The sequence below is a fragment of the Rosa chinensis genome, chromosome 2, assembly GCF_002994745.2.
Source record: "Rosa chinensis cultivar Old Blush chromosome 2, RchiOBHm-V2, whole genome shotgun sequence".
Classification (NCBI taxonomy): Eukaryota; Viridiplantae; Streptophyta; class Magnoliopsida; order Rosales; family Rosaceae; genus Rosa; species Rosa chinensis.
Genome location: NC_037089.1, coordinates 75,660,795 through 75,680,797, shown reverse-complemented (window position 1 = coordinate 75,680,797; position 20,003 = coordinate 75,660,795). Strand labels below are relative to the sequence as shown.

General features: G+C 36.1%; 2 protein-coding genes across 2 annotated transcripts; one reads left to right on the top strand and one right to left on the bottom strand.

Moving 5' to 3' along the window:
- The first annotated feature begins 9,399 nt into the window (after positions 1 to 9,399).
- On the top strand, positions 9,400 to 10,179 carry LOC121051336 (secreted RxLR effector protein 161-like). Its single transcript, XM_040513591.1, has one exon. It carries the CDS (start codon positions 9,400 to 9,402, stop codon positions 10,177 to 10,179), a length of 780 nt encoding a protein of 259 aa, XP_040369525.1.
- A 1,098-nt stretch (positions 10,180 to 11,277) lies between these two features.
- LOC112186921 (glutamate receptor 3.4) lies at positions 11,278 to 16,998 on the bottom strand. Its single transcript, XM_024325486.2, is given in 8 exon segments — positions 11,278 to 12,041; positions 12,165 to 12,574; positions 12,665 to 12,696; positions 13,091 to 13,368; positions 13,603 to 14,210; positions 14,213 to 14,941; positions 15,821 to 16,160; positions 16,633 to 16,998. Coding segments are annotated over 8 exon segments (2,895 nt in total). The 5' UTR covers positions 16,669 to 16,998; the 3' UTR covers positions 11,278 to 11,579.
- Positions 16,999 to 20,003: the final 3,005 nt, after the last annotated feature.

Sequence of the window (20,003 nt, the reverse complement as noted above, 5' to 3'; positions counted from 1 at the left end):
GAATAAAAGAATGGATATGGTACTATAAGCACAAATGAAAAAATAATGGCATTACGCTAGCAGTTTTGTTTTGCTAGTTTTATGAGTGTCATTTTTGATTGTTTATTTCATCTAACTTTTGAATTCATAATATGACGGTTTGTTAATCACCAAAGTGGTCAAACCAAGTAAGGTCCCATGAATATCAAATTAGATGATTATCAATTGCTTATGATATTGATGCATATGAAATGAAAATTTCCTTGTAAATTTTTTAAAAGGTTTTCATAAGCATATTGATTTTCATTATTCATAAGAATTTAAGAATCACCCAAAGGTAGATTAACCATTCATATGACTAATGAATAGAATGGAGTTTTTTGATATATATCCCGTTAGATTAGTTTTGGAGATCCAAAGATTACAAGCATATCTAATTGGGAATATACTCTTTGCTCAAATAATGATAAATGCATCATTTTAATTAAATATCTGCATAATAACTACCCAAAGGAGTATTGTGTTGATATGTTTTTGTGTTTATACGTGTTTAGTGACTCAAAGAATTAATTTTGTGAGCCCTTGTATTATTGTGTTGCAGCTCATGTTTCGCTTCATTCACATGCTTCGTCTATTTCAGTGCTTAATGGACTAAATTTCTCGGATTGGTGTGAACAAATTCAGTTTCACTTAGGTGTTCTGGATCTGGATTTGGCCTTGCACCTTAAGCTCTCATACGTGTTTGGTACTTCTATGTGCACACACTGATGGAATTGTGCACTTGTTCTTTATAGGGTGAGAGAGGACCAATTTCTATTAATAACTTAAGTTATTTCCATCCATCATGGAAATAAAATTGACCAATTAGGATTCAACATTTAGTCTATTAAAACATATATGGAATACACCATAAGCCCAATTACTTCATATGATCCATAATTAATTACTAGTGTGAGTAGTGTTGGAGACCAACACATTAATGACTAATCCACCAAATTAGTGGTTAAACCACTATTAGGAATACCTAACAAGTTAATGGCTATTCCACTATTAATTAGGAATACCATAATAATCTTTTAATTCTTACATTCTCCCACTTGGATCATATGATAGAAAATTGGAGGGTTAATAGACGAACATTAGGTGCGCAATATAATTGTTTGAATCCTTATTTTCATATGATCATCATACACACCATTGCAAGCACCCTACTAAAGTAAGTCATGGCGGTCATATATCAAATTGAAATAATCCCTTCCATGTACCATATCATTAGTAAAGTAACCAACAAGTTAGGGGTCTCTTAATGGTCCAACCATTATGCCTCTATCATATAGAGACGTTCCTGTTGTCATTTATCCTAACTTATATGTGCACATTTAATGGAAAACAGGAAAAATTATTCATCAGAAACATATTCATTATTGAGCTCAGAGTGTAGCGAAATAGAACAATCATTCTACAGACCAAATTTTTTTTTTTTAAACAGTCATGGGTTATGACAAAGACCCATTCTTTCAGCATGATCAATGAATGCCTTTGGTCCTAACCCTTTTGTAAGTGGGTCTGCAATCATGAGTTTTGTTCCTATGTTAACAATAGACACTCTTTGTTTCTGAACATCCTCCTTCATGGCAAGGTATTCTAGATTAATTCGTTTAGAACCTTGAGAATACCTATCATTTTTGGAGAAGAATACAACTGCGGTGTTGTCACAATGAATTCTCAGTGGCCTAGCAATACTGTCGACAACACTAAGCCCTGAGATAAAATTTCGCAACCACAATGCATGAGTAGTGGCCTCAAAGACTGCCACAAACTCAGCTTGCATGGTAGATGTAGTGATACAAGTTTGCTTTGCACTTCTCCATGAAACTGCCCCTCCAGCTAGTAGGAACAAGTAACCAGAAGTTGATTTTCCAGTATCTAGACAACCACCAAGATCAGAGTCTGAATAACCAACTACCTCAAGGTTATCAGATCTCCTATATGTGAGCATATACTCCTTTGTTCCTTGTAGATACCTCATCACCTTCTTTGTAGCTTTCCAATGATCCATTCCTGGATTGCTTTGGTATCTTCCTAACATTCCAACCGCAAAACTGATGTCTGGTCTTGTACAAGTTTGTGCATAAACCAAACTTCCTACAGCGGATGCATAAGGAATTCTTTCCATGCCCTTCCGCTCCAATTCATTTTGTGGGCATTGCTTAAGGCTAAACTTGTCCCCTTTCTGAATTGGAGCAATGCTTGGTGAACATTTTTCCATTCCAAATCTCTCTAGAACTCTCTCAATATATGCTTTCTGAGACAACCCCAACAGTCCACGTGATCTATCTCGAAATATTTCAATTCCAATCACGTAGGATGCCTCACCCATATCTTTCATTTCAAATTTCTTAGAGAGAAAATTCTTGGTTTCATGTAACAAACCAAGATCACTACTAGCAAGCAAAATATCATCAACATATAAAATCAGAAATATAAACTTACTCCCACTGACCTTCAGGTATATACATCGATCAACAATGTTTTCCTTAAAACCGAAGGAGACAACAGTATCATTAAACTTGAGGTACCATTGTCGCGAAGCCTGTTTAAGTCCATATATCGATTTTTTTAATTTACAGACCATGTGTTCCTTTCCTTTTGATGAGAAGCCTTCAGGTTGATTCATAAAGACTTCCTCCTCTAAGTTCCCATTTAGAAAAGCTGTTTTCACATCCATTTGATGTAACTCTAAATCAAAATGAGCTACAAGTGCCATAATAATTCTGAGAGAGTCCTTCTTAGAAACAGGAGAGAAGGTTTCTTTGTAATCAATGCCTTCTTTCTGAGTGAAACCTTTGGCTACAAGTCTGGCTTTATATCGTTCTATGTTGCCATTAGAGTCGCGTTTGGTTTTGAAAACCCATTTACACCCAACTCTTTTACATCCTTCAGGCAACTCAACGAGTTCCCAAACTTTGTTTTGGTCCATTGATTTCAGTTCATCATTCATAGCATCAATCCATTTTTCAGAATTCTCACACTGAATGGCTTGTGAATAAGAAACCGGATCCTTACTTGACCCAATGTCAAATTCAGATTCTTGCAAGTATACCATATAATCATTCGAAATAGCAGGTCTTCTATTTCTTTGAGACCGTCTTACTCCTATTTCTTGTGATTCTTGTGCTACAAGTTCATTGTCAATGATTTCATTATGTGGGTTTTGGTCATTCATTTCCTGATTATTCAGTTGTTGTTCATTGTCGTTAGGCTGTACAACAACTAGAGGAACAACACTTCTTTGAGAAGATATAGGTGCAGAAAACTGCATCCCAACTTCTTGAATAATCACTTCTCTCTTTTCACTCCCACTAGTTTCACCATTTTCAATGAATCTAGCATTTCCGGCTTCAACAATTCTTGTGCTATGGTCAGGACAATAAAACCTATATCCTTTAGACTTTTCTGGGTAACCAATGAAGTAACCACTTTTTGTTTTAAAGTCTAATTTCTTTTCTTGTGGATTATATAGCTTAACCTCTGCAGGGCATCCCCAAACATGTAGGTGCCTTAAACTAGGTTTCCTTCCCGTCCACAGTTCAAAAGGAGTCTTTGGAACTGCCTTACTAGGAACTCTATTCAGTAAGTATACAGCGGTTCTTAAAGCATGCATCCACAATGATATAGGTAATGTTGAATTACTCAACATACTTCTAACCATATCCATAAGAGTACGATTACGCCTTTCAGCAACACCATTCTGCTGTGGCGTTCCTGGCATAGTGTATTGAGCACAAATGCCATGCTTTTCAAGGAACTTAGCAAAAGGACCAGGAAGTTGTCCTGACTCATCATACCTTCCATAGAATTCACCACCTCTATCTGATCTTACAATTTTCACTTTTCTATCTAGTTGTCTTTCAACTTCAGTGATGAATACCTCAAGGGCATTAACAGATTGAGACTTTTCATTCAATAGATAGATATAACCATAACGTGAAAAATCATCTATAAAGGTGATGAAAAATTTTTCTCCACTAAAAGATGGAACATCAAAAGGTCCACAAATGTCTGTGTGAATAATTTCAAGAAGCTTAGAACTTCTTGTGGCAACTTTCTTTGTGTGTTTGGTTTGCTTTCCCTTTATGCAATCCACACAAACACCGAAATCAGTAAAATCTAGGTTCGGAAGAACCTCATTCTTTACCAATCTCTCCATTCTTTCTCTGGATATATGACCCAACCTTTTGTGCCACAAGAAAGAGGAAGATTCATCTATCAAGCTACGTTTAGTTCCAACCTTAGGATGCAGGGTTAAAAGTGTTTCAGCAAAAAGACCATCAAGCTTAATTTTATACAACCCATCAATCAAAATACCAGAACCAACAAAAGATTTATTCTTAAACAAACTCAAACTTTTATTACCAATATTGAAAGTAAAACCAACAAGATCAAGTTTGGAAACAGAAATTAAATTCCTAGAACAAGTCGGAACATAAAGAGTTTGAAACAAATCTAAATAATGGTCGGTATCTAAAATCAAACGAAAAGTTCCAATGGCTTCAACTGGTGCTTTCACCCGATTTCCCATATAGATAAAATTTTCATTTGGATTTAGGCTTTGGGTTGTAAGGAATCCCTGCATCGAATTAGAAACATGAACAGTAGCACCTGAGTCAGCCCACCAAGTATTATAAGGAACTTCAGCTAAATTTGATTCGAATAATACATAAGCCAAAGGCCTACCTTTCTTTTCGAACCATGCCTTACGTTTTGGGCAATCATATTGATAATGTCCTTCCTTTCTACAGAAATGACATTTTTCCTTCAGTCCCTTATTAGGAGCCTGAGCAGCATCAGCAGGTCCATTGTTCTTTGGTGGTCCTTTCTTTGCACCTTTTCCAGGTTTTCTTCCAAATTTTCTTTCAACTCCATGACCTACAAGATGAATGGAATTTTGTTCTTGTTGCTTAAGCCTTCCTTCCTCTTGAACAAGCATACTGGACAATTCATTAACATTCCACTTATCCTTAATAGTGTTATAGTTAATCTGAAATGCTTCATACTGAGGAGGCAAGGAGTTCAAAATAAATTGAACAAGAAAGAACTCATCCACATTCATTCCCAAGGCCTTCAATTTTGCTGCCAGATTAGTCATTTCAAGAACATGCTCATGCATGCTTCTCCTACCATCAAATTTCTTGGTGGTAAGTTCAGCCATTAATGTCCCTGCAAGAGACTTGTCAGCACTCTTGAAACGAGCCTCAATGTTCTTCAAGAATTCCTTAGCAATTTCAGCTTTAGGAAGTGTAGTCTTTATGTTGTTTGCTATAGTCATTCGCATCAGCATAATGCTCAGTCTATTTGACTTTTCCCAGGCCTTATGGAAAGCCTTTTCTTCATCTGTGCTTTCAATAGTTAGAGCAGTAGGTTTCTCGGTTTGGAGTGCCAAATCCAGATCCAGAACACCTAAGTGAAACTGAATTTGTTCACACCAATCCGAGAAATTTAGTCCATTAAGCACTGAAATAGACGAAGCATGTGAATGAAGCGAAACATGAGCTGCAACACAATAATACAAGGGCTCACAAAATTAATTCTTTGAGTCACTAAACACGTATAAACACAAAAACATATCAACACAATACTCCTTTGGGTAGTTATTATGCAGATATTTAATTAAAATGATGCATTTATCATTATTTGAGCAAAGAGTATATTCCCAATTAGATAAGCTTGTAATCTTTGGATCTCCAAAACTAATCTAACGGGATATATATCAAAAAACTCCATTCTATTCATTAGTCATATGAATGGTTAATCTACCTTTGGGTGATTCTTAAATTCTTATGAATAATGAAAATCAATATGCTTATGAAAACCTTTTAAAAAATTTACAAGGAAATTTTCATTTCATATGCATCAATATCATAAGCAATTGATAATCATCTAATTTGATATTCATGGGACCTTACTTGGTTTGACCACTTTGGTGATTAACAAACCGTCATATTATGAATTCAAAAGTTAGATGAAATAAACAATCAAAAATGACACTCATAAAACTAGCAAAACAAAACTGCTAGCGTAATGCCATTATTTTTTCATTTGTGCTTATAGTACCATATCCATTCTTTTATTCCATTATGGTCTTATAGCAAAATACATAAGATGCAAGTCTAATAAGCTTTAAATGAATAAACAGATTAATAATTAACATATGAATATATTTGTTGTAAATAAAATTCATACGCATATAAATGCGGCAAGAAATATATGAACAACAAAACAATATGTATTCCATTAACGGAGAATCATGAAAGCTCTTATTACCATGCTCTGATACCACATGTAAGATATTGAATACATAAAGCCAAGATCTAGAACTTACATGATCTTCACAACATTAATCGTAAGGCGGAAACATAAACTACATACCTTGTTCCATTAGAGCAATATGTAGTATACCAATATGTAGGAACTTGGTGAGATCGTCAATCCAAAAGAAATAGTTTCTCTCTTAGCCCTTGCACCTTAAGCTCTCATACGTGTTTGGTACTTCTATGTGCACACACTGATGGAATTGTGCACTTGTTCTTTATAGGGTGAGAGAGGAACTATTTCTTTTGGATTGACGATCTCACCAAGTTCCTACATATTGGTATACTACATATTGCTCTAATGGAACAAGGTATGTAGTTTATGTTTCCGCCTTACGATTAATGTTGTGAAGATCATGTAAGTTCTAGATCTTGGCTTTATGTATTCAATATCTTACATGTGGTATCAGAGCATGGTAATAAGAGCTTTCATGATTCTCCGTTAATGGAATACATATTGTTTTGTTGTTCATATATTTCTTGCCGCATTTATATGCGTATGAATTTTATTTACAACAAATATATTCATATGTTAATTATTAATCTGTTTATTCATTTAAAGCTTATTAGACTTGCATCTTATGTATTTTGCTATAAGACCATAATGGAATAAAAGAATGGATATGGTACTATAAGCACAAATGAAAAAATAATGGCATTACGCTAGCAGTTTTGTTTTGCTAGTTTTATGAGTGTCATTTTTGATTGTTTATTTCATCTAAACCAGAACCAACAAAAGATTTATTCTTAAACAAACTCAAACTTTTATTACCAATATTGAAAGTAAAACCAACAAGATCAAGTTTGGAAACAGAAATTAAATTCCTAGAACAAGTCGGAACATAAAGAGTTTGAAACAAATCTAAATAATGGCCGGTATCTAAAATCAAACGAAAAGTTCCAATGGCTTCAACTGGTGCTTTCACCCGATTTCCCATATAGATAAAATTTTCATTTGGATTTTGGGTTGTAAGGAATCAAGCTTGATGGTCTTTTTGCTGAAACACTTTTAACCCTGCATCCTAAGGTTGGAACTAAACGTAGCTTGATAGATGAATCTTCCTCTTTCTTGTGGCACAAAAGGTTGGGTCATATATCCAGAGAAAGAATGGAGAGATTGGTAAAGAATGAGGTTCTTCCGAACCTAGATTTTACTGATTTCGGTGTTTGTGTGGATTGCATAAAGGGAAAGCAAACCAAACACACAAAGAAAGTTGCCACAAGAAGTTCTAAGCTTCTTGAAATTATTCACACAGACATTTGTGGACCTTTTGATGTTCCATCTTTTAGTGGAGAAAAATTTTTCATCACCTTTATAGATGATTTTTCACGTTATGGTTATATCTATCTATTGAATGAAAAGTCTCAATCTGTTAATGCCCTTGAGGTATTCATCACTGAAGTTGAAAGACAACTAGATAGAAAAGTGAAAATTGTAAGATCAGATAGAGGTGGTGAATTCTATGGAAGGTATGATGAGTCAGGACAACTTCCTGGTCCTTTTGCTAAGTTCCTTGAAAAGCATGGCATTTGTGCTCAATACACTATGCCAGGAACGCCACAGCAGAATGGTGTTGCTGAAAGGCGTAATCGTACTCTTATGGATATGGTTAGAAGTATGTTGAGTAATTCAACATTACCTATATCATTGTGGATGCATGCTTTAAGAACCGCTGTATACTTACTGAATAGAGTTCCTAGTAAGGCAGTTCCAAAGACTCCTTTTGAACTGTGGACGGGAAGGAAACCTAGTTTAAGGCACCTACATGTTTGGGGATGCCCTGCAGAGGTTAAGCTATATAATCCACAAGAAAAGAAATTAGACTTTAAAACAAAAAGTGGTTACTTCATTGGTTACCCAGAAAAGTCTAAAGGATATAGGTTTTATTGTCCTGACCATAGCACAAGAATTGTTGAAGCCGGAAATGCTAGATTCATTGAAAATGGTGAAACTAGTGGGAGTGAAAAGAGAGAAGTGATTATTCAAGAAGTTGGGATGCAGTTTTCTGCACCTATATCTTCTCAAAGAAGTGTTGTTCCTCTAGTTGTTGTACAGCCTAACGACAATGAACAACAACTGAATAATCAGGAAATGAATGACCAAAACCCACATAATGAAATCATTGACAATGAACTTGTAGCACAAGAATCACAAGAAATAGGAGTAAGACGGTCTCAAAGAAATAGAAGACCTGCTATTTCGAATGATTATATGGTATACTTGCAAGAATCTGAATTTGACATTGGGTCAAGTAAGGATCCGGTTTCTTATTCACAAGCCATTCAGTGTGAGAATTCTGAAAAATGGATTGATGCTATGAATGATGAACTGAAATCAATGGACCAAAACAAAGTTTGGGAACTCGTTGAGTTGCCTGAAGGATGTAAAAGAGTTGGGTGTAAATGGGTTTTCAAAACCAAACGCGACTCTAATGGCAACATAGAACGATATAAAGCCAGACTTGTAGCCAAAGGTTTCTCTCAGAAAGAAGGCATTGATTACAAAGAAACCTTCTCTCCTGTTTCTAAGAAGGACTCTCTCAGAATTATTATGGCACTTGTAGCTCATTTTGATTTAGAGTTACATCAAATGGATGTGAAAACAGCTTTTCTAAATGGGAACTTAGAGGAGGAAGTCTTTATGAATCAACCTGAAGGCTTCTCATCAAAAGGAAAGGAACACATGGTCTGTAAATTAAAAAAATCGATATATGGACTTAAACAGGCTTCGCGACAATGGTACCTCAAGTTTAATGATACTGTTGTCTCCTTCGGTTTTAAGGAAAACATTGTTGATCGATGTATATACCTGAAGGTCAGTGGGAGTAAGTTTATATTTCTGATTTTATATGTTGATGATATTTTGCTTGCTAGTAGTGATCTTGGTTTGTTACATGAAACCAAGAATTTTCTCTCTAAGAAATTTGAAATGAAAGATATGGGTGAGGCATCCTACGTGATTGGAATTGAAATATTTTGAGATAGATCACGTGGACTGTTGGGGTTGTCTCAGAAAGCATATATTGAGAGAGTTCTAGAGAGATTTGGAATGGAAAAATGTTCACCAAGCATTGCTCCAATTCAGAAAGGGGACAAGTTTAGCCTTAAGCAATGCCCACAAAATGAATTGGAGCGGAAGGGCATGGAAAGAATTCCTTATGCATCCGCTGTAGGAAGTTTGGTTTATGCACAAACTTGTACAAGACCAGACATCAGTTTTGCGGTTGGAATGTTAGGAAGATACCAAAGCAATCCAGGAATGGATCATTGGAAAGCTACAAAGAAGGTGATGAGGTATCTACAAGGAACAAAGGAGTATATGCTCACATATAGGAGATCTGATAACCTTGAGGTAGTTGGTTATTCAGACTCTGATCTTGGTGGTTGTCTAGATACTGGAAAATCAACTTCTGGTTACTTGTTCCTACTAGCTGGAGGGGCAGTTTCATGGAGAAGTGCAAAGCAAACTTGTATCACTACATCTACCATGCAAGCTGAGTTTGTGGCAGTCTTTGAGGCCACTACTCATGCATTGTGGTTGCGAAATTTTATCTCAGGGCTTAGTGTTGTCGACAGTATTGCTAGGCCACTGAGAATTCATTGTGACAACACCGCAGTTGTATTCTTCTCCAAAAATGATAGGTATTCTCAAGGTTCTAAACGAATTAATCTAGAATACCTTGCCATGAAGGAGGATGTTCAGAAACAAAGAGTGTCTATTGTTAACATAGGAACAAAACTCATGATTGCAGACCCACTTACAAAAGGGTTAGGACCAAAGGCATTCATTGATCATGCTGAAAGAATGGGTCTTTGTCATAACCCATGACTGTTTAAAAAAAAAAAAATTTGGTCTGTAGAATGATTGTTCTATTTCGCTACACTCTGAGCTCAATAATGAATATGTTTCTGATGAATAATTTTTCCTGTTTTCCATTAAATGTGCACATATAAGTTAGGATAAATGACAACAGGAACGTCTCTATATGATAGAGGCATAATGGTTGGACCATTAAGAGACCCCTAACTTGTTGGTTACTTTACTAATGATATGGTACATGGAAGGGATTATTTCAATTTGATATATGACCGCCATGACTTACTTTAGTAGGGTGCTTGCAATGGTGTGTATGATGATCATATGAAAATAAGGATTCAAACAATTATATTGCGCACCTAATGTTCGTCTATTAACCCTCCAATTTTCTATCATATGATCCAAGTGGGAGAATGTAAGAATTAAAAGATTATTATGGTATTCCTAATTAATAGTGGAATAGCCATTAACTTGTTAGGTATTCCTAATAGTGGTTTAACCACTAATTTGGTGGATTAGTCATTAATGTGTTGGTCTCCAACACTACTCACACTAGTAATTAATTATGGATCATATGAAGTAATTGGGCTTATGGTGTATTCCATATATGTTTTAATAGACTAAATGTTGAATCCTAATTGGTCAATTTTATTTCCATGATGGATGGAAATAACTTAAGTTATTAATAGAAATTGGTCCTCTCTCACCCTATAAAGAACAAGTGCACAATTCCATCAGTGTGTGCACATAGAAGTACCAAACACGTATGAGAGCTTAAGGTGCAAGGGCTAAGAGAGAAACTATTTCTTTTGGATTGACGATCTCACCAAGTTCCTACATATTGGTATACTACATATTGCTCTAATGGAACAAGGTATGTAGTTTATGTTTCCGCCTTACGATTAATGTTGTGAAGATCATGTAAGTTCTAGATCTTGGCTTTATGTATTCAATATCTTACACCATGCTCTTTGCGAATTCGATAAATCAAAACACTCAAGAACCTAGAGCATCAATGTTCTCACAACTGGTATGCTGTTTGCTGTGGAATCATCTCAAATTAAAGGAATAGCGTATGCAATGCCAAATGGTGTAAGCCAAACATTCTACTCAGACTTTCTAGCCAAACTTCATTCCGCTTAGGAAAATTAAAGAACTAGTTTATCTACAAACTGTAGAACTCTATCCTTCAATTAGAATAAAGAGTAGAGGCATTATTGTGCAATACAAAACTTATCTACAACTAACAGAGATTCTCCTCATTGTTTTTCTTCTCTTTCTATAAACCATGTAATGTTATTCTACCAAACTTTGGGCTTAAGCAGTAAAATATTACTACAGATAAAATTATGATTAACAGTGTGATTACCAGAGGAGGACGTACTGGAAAATCAACCGGCTGAAAATTTTCTTTAAGAGGGTGAATGGGACTTGCCATCAGAGCTTGGACTAGCTTCTTGTTTGTTATCGCTGCTCTTTCTCTTTAGCATATGCTTGATCTCTATTTCTTTCTTATCTACAAAATCCATCAAGTTTTTGAAACTAGCTGTCCGGAGTGAGCGGCGACCAGATCTGGGAGGAAGTTCAATTTCCTCAACATCCCCTTCCACAGTCTCTGGACTAAATCTGCGGTATTGCAATAAGATTCTACAGAAGAACACAGCAAGAGCAATGAAGCATGCAATACCGCATATAAGGAACAGGCCCCAAAAGCTCGTCAGGGATAGTCGATCTGCATCCATTTCATTGAGTTGCATAGAGCACTCGCTACTCCTAAGCCATTTATTATGGATCTTTTGGAGGTCACCATTCTCCGAGAGTTGAAGAATGGCAGTTGACAAATCAACAGCAAGAGGAGAATCCCTTTGGAATGCCTGAGAAAGGAAATAGAATATGAGAAGGCTGTTTTTGAAATGCTATCCAACAAATGCATCATTGATTCAAAACTTGGAAAAGGCAATTTTAAATTCACAATCTAACATATACCAAACACTTACAAATCCCCATCCGCTTTTTGTAAATTCCTGCCCCACAGTCCTGAATGCACACTTGGTGGCAGACATAAACAGCTCAATGTAAGGAAGCTCATCGACAATGGCAGCTACTCCACCACGTTTTGGTCCATCCTGAAGGGCTTTGATGTAGTCTTCCATGGTTTTTAAGGTAACTAGTCTCGACTCCGCTATGTTGAGCTCATTAACCAAATATTTCCATGAAAATGACCCATCTTGAACTCCGATTGGATCATTACTTGATATCAAGCTGTCTATCCCCTCAATCCGTGATGTCAGCTGTTGTACAGTGAGGATCGATGTCAAACTAGCTGTATAGCTCGAATTGATAATCAACACCACAAACAACCATATAATCAGCACCAGCCGTCCTAGAGTGCTCACGGTGTTCTCTCCTGAGCCAAGTTCAGTAACAGAGGATGTTAGAAGTTCCTAACAGGAATTGCATTCCTGAGATCAATGAAGATTAAGCATGAAATACATACTATGTGAGAAGAACATCGTCGAGAAACTAAACCTGCAAGGAAAAAGCAGTTTCAGTAAAATTACACAGCTAAATAAAAAAATCTGCAAGCAGCTGTAGTCATATTCTTTTTTTTTTTTTTTTTTTTTTTGAGATGAAGCTGTAGTCATATTCTTACTCCATAAACTACTGAAATCTCAAATTATTCACCAATTTCATAACCATGCCAATAGCTGCACATGTCAAACCACAATCATGATTTTCAGGACTTTTTTTGTTGTTCAATTACATCACCAAGTGATTTAATAGGCACCCCACACCCAGGCAACATCTAGGTCCATCAATTAGGGAATTTGGGCATTTTTCTTTCCAGAAAGACACCTTATGACTATATGAATCAGAAAGTCTCAAACAAATCAGAGGCCTTAATGATGTAGAACATACTAACCAAAAAATAGTCATGAGCTGTTCCCTTGGTGGACCACGGAACTCGTGATTAATCCTGTGCTCAAGAATCCAAACAACGACTCCCACAAGAAGGAAGAATGCACCGGTGACTAACCACATCTCAATAGTAAATGGCTTCAGGAAAGCCCAAGGGTTTGATTTTACCTGTTTGACAGGAACAACTACAACTAGTCCTGATTCCATGTAAGGCTGTGTAAAATCAACCATTCTTGTCCTATTTGTAGTTATTGTAACATCCCCAACAGCTGCATCAAAGTTCTGCAAAAAGGAATTGAGCATTAGTCAGCAATCCAAAAATCCCAAACCAAGCCCATGTAGTAATAGGATAATACACTTCTGACAATTCTTTATCAAGAAATGATAACTTTAACATATATATACAGGTTAAAATCATTCAATGTCTGAAATTAATCCAAAGCAGACGAATTTATCTATAAAGGTAACTTTTACCACCTCTAACTAAAAAGCTAAAGATTGGACCTAGATACTCACATTTAGAGCAACTTGACCAACAAGATCGGTGTACTGGGGATTCCTCTTGCCATCTCCATACAACATATATGTGCGTGGCACAGGATAAGGCAACAAGTTTATAGCAGCTTCAAATATATCAATACAATATCCTCTGACCCCGGGAGGACTCTTGTCTTTAGACACAAAATCTTTGTAACTTACTCGCTCAGGCACAGCAATACGCAGTGGCCTGCCATTGTTAGGAAATACCCATCCCCGAGGTGTAGCTATAGTTTCGCCAGGCCATATAACACTATAAAGATGTGGAGTTCTGGTAGAAGTATTGAACGACTTCCCATATAATGTCTCTGGCTCGGTGGTCGACAGACCAGAAGAATTTGACCAATAACCAATTTTACGAAATCCAGTTCCACCAATGTTCAGAACATCATAAGCTGGTTGAATTAAATTCTTTTCCAGATCAAACTGAAGCTGACCACTCACACCTGTGAAGTTCATCTTAAGAAGTGTCTGCAGGTAACGTTGGCCTCCATCAAATATTCGGAGTGATGCTAAGTGCAGTGCGCTTCTATTTGTATCTTTCAACTTTGGGTCACTAGAGAAAGATACAGTCCCTCCTTCATTGAGAAAACATCAAGGGCACGGGCTGCTAACCAAATAGAGTCATAGGCATAGAGAGCATAAGAATTGAAGCCCAAACTCCCTTCATGCTTTAGTTTGCTCCATTTAGATGCAAAACTCTTTTTGAGATCAGTATCCGGGGAATGATGACGAAGAGCAACAACCCCTTGTAAAAGATTCATTTTGTCAGGGTCAGGTGGTACTAATGAATCTAAATTAGTAGGAAGCCAATCTGTTGCAATCCAAACATAGCCACTGGTCATCATTCCAAGATCCTTGGCAACAGAAAAGATTGACAAACCAGAGTCAGGATTTACATGTACAATATACACCCGAGATTCCATGAGGTTTACTCCCACCAACAAGTCATTGATATCGCTTAATGGGGCTCCAGGAGAGAAGGCAGCCTTGTACGCAATCTTGGAACGCTTCTTTGCTAAGGCATCACCTAATACTGAAATCCCATTTCTGCCACAATCATCATCTACAAATATGGCAATTACTTCTCTCCATCCGAAATACTCAACCATATCAGCAACTGCATACATTTGAAAATAGTCACTCTGCGTGGTGCGTACAAAATACGGGTATTGTAGAGCAGAAAGGGAGGGGTCTGTTGCTCCAAATGACAGAAGTGGTACATGGAGCTCATTAACAACGTGGGATATGACATGAGCTATTCCTGAGGACTGTGGGCCAATTGCAGCAACCACATCATTTTCAATGAGCTGCAAAGCTACATGGAGAAAGAGTGAAAGACATCACCATTACATTTTGTTTTAAAAGAGAAAGAAAGGCACATATAACAATTATAAATATGTCCTAGTTGATTCTTTCTCGTCCATAACTTCATGGATCTTCATTACTGGTTATCAGACAAGAGGTGAGTCAGGCGTGGGATCAACTTAAATGGAGGTCCTATTTGATAAATAACTTTAAGAAGTAAAGGTAGACCTCTTGAGCTTCATATCTGATATAAGGACATATTAACTCAATAAAATCAGGACCAGTGATTATTCAGTATATAAAGACAAAATTGCAGATGAACAGCAGAACAGAACATCAAGAAATTCATGCTAACTATAGTGTTCAAGCAGGAAGAAACACACAAACCATACCATCTGCAAATAATAAGAAAAATACAAGGACAAAATCTTTATAAACATCACCAAACGTATTCTTGACTGAGAAACAAAAGGGCCTGATTTAACATTTGTATTTTCAAGTCTGTGATCTTTTAGCATTTTCAAGTAACCCAACTTTAAGCAGGATAAAAATCAAAATACAACTGAAAACAAAATGTTGAAACAAAAAGTAGATTCAATATATCGTGTCAACATGATAATCTACAATCTACAGCAATAAATATAGGAGTCCAAAGGCATGTGATGCAAAAATTCTGAACTTTAAAGACAACAAAACAGAAAATGAAAATTCAAGATTATAATGGCGATTGATTTTATTACTAAAATACGTCTCCAATTCATAATATCCTCTGAAACCTATATTTTCAATCTAAAAATTAATAGCAGTTTGGTTTTCTAACCTCCTAAAAATGGACGGAAATCACAGCTTATTAGACTAAGAAAGAAATGAATTGAGTTTAAGGAAATACCTTCCACAGTTCCAAGAAATCCACTGCAATTTGTATCATGGAAAATAATGTTCAATTTAGTCCCCTCGAGAACGCTTGAATCAGAATTAACTTCTTCAATTGCAGCTAGGATTGCTGGTTTGGCCGACCTTCCAATGGCTGAATTGAAAGTAAACAGAGCTCCAATATTCAGAGAACTCGGCCTCTTAGACGAGACGGGGGCATTTCCAGTCTGAGCCATCACTTCTATGGGCACCCAAATACATAAGATCAATGTAAGCAGTGTTCTTGTCTTGCATACATGGGTCAAGAAGGCCTCCATTTCTACAGAGCTCTGTTGATTCCTGAGCTTTGAACTAGGCTACACCAGCATTGATTAAAGGGGCAAAATCTGTCAACAATGGCAGACTGAAGAAAGAAAACACAAGGAAATAGTTTCTGCTCAAACCAACATGAGTCCAGAATTCTCAGAACCTGAATCAGATAGAAAGATTTACCTTGAACACTAAGATTCTGCCCCAAAATACCCAACAAAATCCAGTAGAAACTATATAATATCAGAGCTAGGCCACCTTGGATTCTAGAAAATTGATGCTCACTTGGGAAACCAGATGAACAAGTTTCCAAATGGGTATTACTCAAAACTCATTATTTTATACTCCTATCATTACCAAATCAAGACAGGAATCTCAAAACAACAAAACACTAAACTAAATAAACTAGTTGGTGAGGGCAACCACATGCCAGACTGATAAAGTATAAAGAAAAAGAAAGCCAATATTAAATGATAGATTTGAAGCTGTGTGGAAGTGGAAGATGGCATTTTGAGTTACCTGAAGGACGAGCTTTGATGAAGGCCGTACAGGCATAAGCTCAAGGAGTCAAGGACACAGAAGAGAGCACCTCCCCATTATCAGCCGAAAAGAGAGTGAACCTCAAAGCTCAGAACAGTTCCTGCAAGTAAAGAATCATTCTCTTCCAAGTTTCCAACTTTACTAGCCAGAATGGCTCTTCACCAATTGGGCTACTCACAAGCGTATAATTATGTGATCACACTATTGGGATATATACCCTTTTGCATTATTGTGGCCGTGATCAACACACGTCAGCCAAAAACAATGGGAACCCAGTTTTGGTTCACGCACTTCTTTCACACCTCAAACCAAAATGCCAAATAGCTGCGAATGATCCTCCACTCAATTAAAAAAGTAGGGAAAACATGTTTATACCACATGGGAGTGTGGGACATGTGATGTGCATTCTGCTTCTGGGTGACAATTAGGATTAAGAAATATTTTGACCAAAAAATCAACTATACAATTTTCACTCGAGTAGAATTTGGTCATATTCAGTTTCATATTGAAGATGGAAATACGACAAATTAAGTCTTGGACTGCTTGTTCACAATAAATGAAATTTCAGCATTGATTATATATCAATCTAACTTCTTGTAACATATGAAATTAATGAACCCACCAACAAAATTGGACTCCAGGACTAATGCCAATCGTGCCATTTGAAAACAATATTCGTGATGTGCCATAATTATTTTGGTCAAGCTCGTGATGCTAATCTACATGCTGTAAAGTTTTGACACTGTGTAATCTACAGATGGTGAAAATCTTGGGTATTTACAGTATGGTACTGCTGCTCATAATATCATATTACCAAATATATATATAAATACACAGTGAAAGCAGCCCAGCATAGAGATTCTGGGAATAAGACGTAAGAGAAGAGATGTGGGGTGACGGACTCGCTGGGTCCAAATGAAGAGAGTGACGATCCCACCATCACATCTGTGTACTTCATCATCATGATCGTCATGTAACACCCTCCGCTTTTCTTTTCTTTTTTTCTCAGTAGAATCGAATAACATGTCAATAATGTCGGTTTTTCTATAGTGTAAAACTGTAACTGAGAATATTAGCAAATGCGTCTCTACGAGCAAAAGAATAGAGAATGCACTGCATCAAACGTAGACACAATTGAAGGTGGTTCAAATAAGTTTCGAGGAAGTAAACCGAGACTTGTGGTCTAGTGGTTGCAAAATCTCAATCAAGGAATAGAGTTTAGGGACATTATTTTCTCCACTGATTTTGAGAATTCAACTTCAATAATTCATGACTTTAAAAAAGAGATGACAAGATAGGTGAAGAATTGCCTCAAATAAATTATTCATGATTGCATAATTCAAATTTCACATGTTCCTTATGAAAATAGCAAATTTTAGGATTCCGCTGCCGAAAGCCAGTTGAGTGTGCTCGTGTGCTCGTGTGCTCGTGTGCTCGTGTGCTCGTGGCTTGTGCGTACATCAAAGAATCACGGTTGGCTTGGTCTCGAATAGTCATGGTAGTTGAGAAAGCAGGAAAAAAAAAAATTATGGAAACTGGAACTTAAAAGCATGCACAGCATTTGATGCATTCAATTCTTGTAGACGAGGCATTAGCATAAAGTCACAATTTTCTCATTTTTTTATGAAATGTTTTGGACCCAGAATGAGTGGGTTGTTGGATAAGGATTTTAATGAGCCATGCAGTACATAGAGCTGAAAGTTTTCATTTAAAAAATGATTACTGAAATCATCATATTGGCTTATTATATATAAGATATTTTTGCTCTTCAACCCATGCAAATATTTTCCAATATTTGTGGGACTTGGCTTCGCTGCCACCTTCGCAGTTCACTCTCACATTGTCATTAGATTAATAAAGTCAACTACATATGACACACATATTTTATATTTAGTTGTTTTATCGATACAGTTTTTTCAAATTAAGATTTTGAATCAAAAACAACTAAAAACTACAAATTATTATCGGAAAATATCACAAATAATCACTTAATTTTTATCTATTTCATACTTTAGTCACTTATTTTTAAAATATATTTTTTTAGTCACTCAACTTTAACTATATTATTCATTTTAGTCACTCTATTATTATTTTTTAATTACCACAGAATGAATTATATTTTCGTCTAACCAATTATGAAAAATTGAGAAGTCTGAATTGTAATCATTCAGAGAAGCGGTTAAAGTGAGATTTTGATAAAATCACCCTCTTAAAAATGCATATTTACAAAAACATTGTCCATTTAACTGAGATTTTAATAGAGAATTTAGCAAAATGACTAAAGTGATTGATAGAGTACTAGTTGAGTAACAAAAATAATATCTTTAAAAATTTAGTGACTAAAGTGTCAAATAAATCATAATTGAGTGATTATTTGTGAAATTCTACTTATTATTTTTATTAGAGGGACGAACAAACATGTGTTATAATTACCATGTTGAACTTCTTTAGATTAATATCATGACCGTAGAACATTAATCTGGAAAGTGGATATTGTGTCCACCTATTAGCTTGATTTTGAGGGCATTCTTCAATTCCATACCACTTTAGTATCAATCCCATTTTTCACAGCTTGGTGGAAACTGAATTAGAATAAGGGCAAGTAACCTTCAACAAAGCAATCAATCCCACTAAAAATATCAATCCCTCACAAGTCACGATCCATAAAGAGGACGAGATATTAGTTCTTCTTTCTTTTTTGACAAGACAATAAATTAAAATAAATGAAAGTTAAAAGCATTATGAGATCGAGAAAGTCTAGATTTCCAAATTTGCTATCCATATTCGAATAACAATAAAGTTTGTCTCTGATGTGCATAAACCGAATTAAATCAAAAGAGTGAGTATCATCAGTCATCTATTCTTTTTACGCCAACCATGTGTTTTCAGAGACACTATCAAGAAAAGAAGCCAACATGATACATGTGTTCCTTGGTACTCACACCTCTTGCTCTTCTTTGGTTTAAGATGTAACAAGTGTAACAGTAAACACACAACAGTTGGATCATAATTACGAATCAATTAAGAACGGAAAAGGTCATTGCGTAGCTTCAATGCGCTAATGTCGCCTCAACTGCAGCAAAATATCTGATTTGAAGAAGGGAAAAAAAAAAAAAAAGGCCAAGCAATTCATGTTCTTATGCTGGTTTATGGTTCCGTAAAAGGACAAGATCGATATTCGACACTACGTGACCTGAAAACTACCTGAAGCTTTGAAAAGGGCATCAAGCCGATTTATGTACGTGACTGATATTTTCCATTGTTGCTAGATATTTTCCAGGGCCAAATAGGAGATTCTCCACATATGCTGGACCGCCTTGGCAAATTTCACATGGGTCCTGCTACTACAG

Coding starts and splice junctions, on each gene's coding strand:
- LOC121051336 (XM_040513591.1), top strand. CDS start 9,400: ATGGAAAAATGTTCACCAAGCATTGCTCCAATTCAGAAAGGGGACAAG.